This window comes from Echinococcus granulosus (genome assembly GCF_000524195.1).
Source record: "Echinococcus granulosus chromosome Unknown EG_S00039, whole genome shotgun sequence".
NCBI lineage: Eukaryota > Metazoa > Platyhelminthes > Cestoda > Cyclophyllidea > Taeniidae > Echinococcus > Echinococcus granulosus.
The window spans coordinates 402,906-407,486 of NW_020170419.1; the positions used below are offsets into that span (position 1 = coordinate 402,906).

A 4,581-nucleotide genomic window follows, 5' to 3' on the forward strand; every position below is an offset into this window, starting at 1 on the left:
ACTTCTTGAAATAAGTGAAAGTTAAGTAAAGGAAAGCGATATTTCTCGCGTTCCTTTCTCCTTCTTCTCATCATTCCTTAGATTCCTTCAAGCTTTTACAAATAGGCTCTTTTCGATTCTTCTTATGTCATTATTTTAATGCAAAGACAGTGTTTTAGCAACAAGCTTTTGCTTGCTTTAGAAAATGGTCTGCTGTGTGGCAATAGTCACGTCAGTCATGTGGTCAAGACTTACAATCCACTTATTATATAAAACTTTGTATTCATGTTCTCATTTAACCCCCAATATACATCCAAGGTCTACGTTAGTATTCAAGACAAAGAATAATTTTTGATTTCCTTCAGAACCGATTGCATGTTTTGTTTTGCGACATACGTTGGTTGTTTAACTGTTGGTTTTAGCAAAGGGGTCAGGTAAATTCTTAATCATTTTACCCTAGTCGGTTGGAGTGAACCTTTGCACCATGCCAGTAGCTTCAAGCACTGCTGCAAGTCTAGTGGCACTATACTAGTGGCAGCGAATAGCAAACTCGATCTTAAAGGGCAGCTATTCCGATTTATACCGCTGGGTGATAAAATTTAGCGGGATGGAAGAAGTGCATATGCTACAAATGGGCTGCCTGAAAGTGACGTCTAACTTTGGCAACTGCCCTAGATCTCTGATCTGGATGAAAGCTGTTAATAAGTGAAACAGCATCAACCCTAAGTCAACCAAGAACACTGTCATTGCAGAGTCGTCTACCGTATCTGTGTAAAAATATCAAAAATTGAACTTGCGATGACCTAATAATGTGAACTTGCGATGACTCCTGCTTTATGGCTAGCTAGATAAAATCTGGATAAATGGGGCCGAGCAGCACTGAGGTGATAACAAATTGACAAGGAAAAAGAGAACAAAGCTTAACTCCACGAAATCACGAATCAGGGTTTTCGTTCATGGCCACCAGTTTTTAGTAGATCACATCCAGTTTCAAGTTCACTGCCACCAGATTTCTGCTGAGGTTCGCTTACCCCCTGTGTGCTCAGCAATCATGCTGCCTCCACCACCACTGGTGTCAATATGCAAGCTCTATGACATCGCATCATCCCTTACTTCCAAGCCGCACTCGCCGATATAACCACATGCTTGTATGTACCTCACAGCGCTATCTGACTAGCTGCCTGCTATGCATCGTGCAGCTTCATCAATAGGAGGTTGAATTATTGGTTCTCACATCAAAGCAAGAAAATCTGTTCATATTTTATCTTTTTGGTACTAATGTCTCATTTTCAACTAGTGAGCAATGCTGTTACCGCCACTGACTTCCTTAACATTGCTGCTCTACAAAGGGGCTTCGTCATCTGCTCCCTCATCCTACTCTTTGCATTTGATGCAAGCCCCGTGGCATTGAAACAAAGCCGAGTTATTTGTACTTCTGATATCGTCTTCTGTTGTCCAGTGCAATCAGGTTGTGAACTGATTCACTGTCCTCAAGCATTTGACCTCGCAAGTAAGAGCAGAGTCTGCGTTGCATGAAAAAACAGGAAAATAATGACAGCTTTTACCCTAAAACACACCAAAACTTGAGGTATTTCTCATACAACATAAAGATAAAGAAGGCAAATTCGGTGATGACTAGCAGACACACTGTGAAGACAACGATTCCCGTGTGCACACTAATTGCTCAACCTTAGGAAATGTTAGGATGATTGAGATCAAGGCATTAACTCAAATGTGTCGCGATCTACTATATTTGTGCATTGCTTTCTTGCTCCACTTGTGATAGGCTTTGATATTTAATCAGCAAATTAATTTCGTTATTTTGCTGTTGCACCAGCACTACATTTATTTGCTCCACCATGACCTGCATTTCCACCACGCGTGTACTCACTCCCACTACTGTTGCTAACACCTCTACTGGGTTGATTATGAGGTTCACATTATATGATTTCACCACCTCTCACTTTGTTCTGGCCCCTAGCTCCGTCTTCTTCATCATCATACGAACCGCTCTGATCACTGTCTCCATCGTTAGTGCAGCCGCCTGTCCACGTGCTACCTCCGTTGCCTCCAGTTTCCCTCCGTGTCGAGATTCGGTGTTTATTCATGCTGCCACGGAGGTCGTCAATATCCCAGCTGAAGTAATCAAGAAATAGTTTGTTGAAAAATTGCCATTTATGCCAACAAATTGCTTACTACATTAGTGTACAACCATTGGGCGATATACTTTTGTACAGAAGCGTAATAAATGCAGTGTGTCCCAATCCCCTTAATCTGCTCTAATTGACACTATATTAATTGTATCTTTAAAAAATATGCTTGTAAGTAGGACCACTGCGCGCAGCTCATGGTAAAATTGTTATTGTCTAGACAGCCGTCCACAACCCAACATCTCGTGCAATGTATTCTTCTCGTGTGTAAAAATACATTCAATTCCAACATTTCCAATTTCATGCCCTATAAGCATTGATTTCTCAACTGTTCCTCCATTTTACTCTGGTATGAAAAGTTGCGTATTTATGAGCAAACCGCTTTCATCATCTAGAGCTGCAAACGATCAGATCCTGGTATTTTTGTTGGTAGTATTACTCGGGAATCAATGCTGAATTAATCCCTTACCTCAAGATGAATGAAGAATTTAAGGTGTGAATCATATAAACGCACAATGACTCTAAAACGCGAATTCAGTAAAATATGTGCGAGAAGTAAATCGTAAAAGAGGTACATTGTGATGTAGATAAGTTGCTAATGGTGACATGCAAAATCGACTCAAATTTCATACGGTAAATTTAGTTCATTTACTTCCACAAATTTAAGTATGATGTTTTAAAGTTTTTAATTTGATTTTTAATGATTTGGTGATGAGAATAGTTATTATTCATTTGTTTAAGCTTTTGGAATTTTGCATTCACATGGACTATAGCGCCTGGGGACTTCCCTGGATTCGAGAGAAGGCATAATACTCTGGCTAGGGCTATTGCCATTAACCGGAGGCCATCCTACACGGCAAAGATGCAATGGCCAATACACAAGGTTGTTCTCCATCAAAACCGAGGTGTAAACAAACAGCCGAAGTATTAGGTAGCCTCTCTTCTCTTCTGAACGTAGTGCCCGTCGCTCCTCTTCCTCGACCTCCAGCGTCAGTCATCTTAAAGCTGTCATTATCAAGCTTCCGAGAAAGTGGGCAGACAGTATACCGGAACCTCGCTGATTCCTCCTGGCAGTTCAACTGGATCTGCAGTTTCCTTCTGTATGGCAACTGCCGTTTGGAATGGGTGAATATGCTGCTCATCACATGTGTCCATAGCTAGACTTGAAAACACTCACCCAGAGCAGAGTCGAATGACACAGTGTAGGAATGGACACAGTTCAGTGGAAATGGGGCTTCGCTTCCCTTTCTCTTCACCACCGTTCCCTCTTTAGAGCTGCCTAGTCATTTCTATCTGGGTTCTATCCAGCCAGTAAGGCAGTTATCACTCGTTCACATCAAGGATGTCTATGCAAAAGTGCGGTAAAACTCCAAAATTTGTCTTTTCCCGATATTTCAGGGCCAGCCTCGCCTCAGCTGTTACATCTTCTCTCTGCAGAGCATAAAAATAGGCTAGTTCCCATAAGTAGACGCCATTCTTTGACCTACCACTGGGGGTCGTCACGGATTCTCCTATCTTAGCATATGAACGGCTTCTGTCCAGCTAGGGTTTATTCCTACAGATAGGGTTAGCTTTTGCTTCTGCCATTGCATCTTTCCGAGACTCCCCCAAAGATGATTAAAACATGCTGCTCGGGAAGGATGCATGTATTCTGCAGATGGTAAGGCTCAGCGCTGCTGACATGGCCCAGAGGCCAGCCCACATGGCTAATGCAAAATCATCAAAGCGCACAATAACGCTATACCTGAACTGTGGCTCAAAGGAATAACTAATGTTTTTTCAAGGACAAAAATTCAACAACTGTTTGCACTCATTTGTGATATGGCAAAAGAATTTCTAATGCGATTATTTTCAAATGCACGATGGTTGTTTGATTTGCCACTTTCTGTAATATTAGCTGATGTAAAGCATGATATATACTTGTGCATTGTCCTCTCTGTATATTTAACGCATTGTCGCTTTTAATAAAGCCAGGTTTTGGCTGAAGAGGCTCTAGTTGGTGCAAATGATAATGCGGACCTAAATAAAGACAATAATACAACTGTTTCTGATGTTGCATTATCTGATAAGTTATAGGGAATATATGAAGACCGCTTATTTTGAAAGTGGGATTAACCTATACCTCGTATTTTGCTAGGTAACATTCAGTTGCATTTCTTGACCTGTTGTCATGTTTTTATGTCCTTGTGCATTGAATAAGGGGGGTTTTTACCCAAAGGCTTTATGCAATCACACCATGGCGATTGCATTATCCAAGTCGCCATAACCTCAATATTGGTGAAGCCTATTGTGCGTGGATGCAGCTGCCTTACCTCCTCGATAACTCCAACAGGCTCTCCAATATTAAACTGAATAGCATCCTGCAACGTGAGCAGACGTGAGGTGAACTAAAACAAGCTGAAGAGGTGTTGAATGCACTACGAGACGTCAATGTTCAGACTAAGTGGCATTA

The 4,581-nt window shown here is 41.5% G+C and overlaps 1 protein-coding gene across 1 annotated transcript in view; it reads left to right on the forward strand. All coding sequences in view use genetic code 11, as the record gives it.

Moving 5' to 3' along the window:
* Window positions 1-4,205, forward strand: part of EGR_05384 (hypothetical protein) — a gene marked incomplete at both ends in the record, with an annotated part of 7,694 nt that extends 3,489 nt beyond the window's left edge. Inside the window, 4 exons of the mRNA XM_024494633.1 lie at window positions 1,225-1,489; window positions 2,350-2,554; window positions 3,914-4,067; window positions 4,104-4,205. Of these exons, the coding sequence (XP_024350960.1) occupies window positions 1,225-1,489; window positions 2,350-2,554; window positions 3,914-4,067; window positions 4,104-4,205 (726 nt within the window). The remainder of the gene's footprint in view (window positions 1-1,224; window positions 1,490-2,349; window positions 2,555-3,913; window positions 4,068-4,103) is intronic.
* Between the last annotated feature and the right edge of the window lie 376 nt (window positions 4,206-4,581).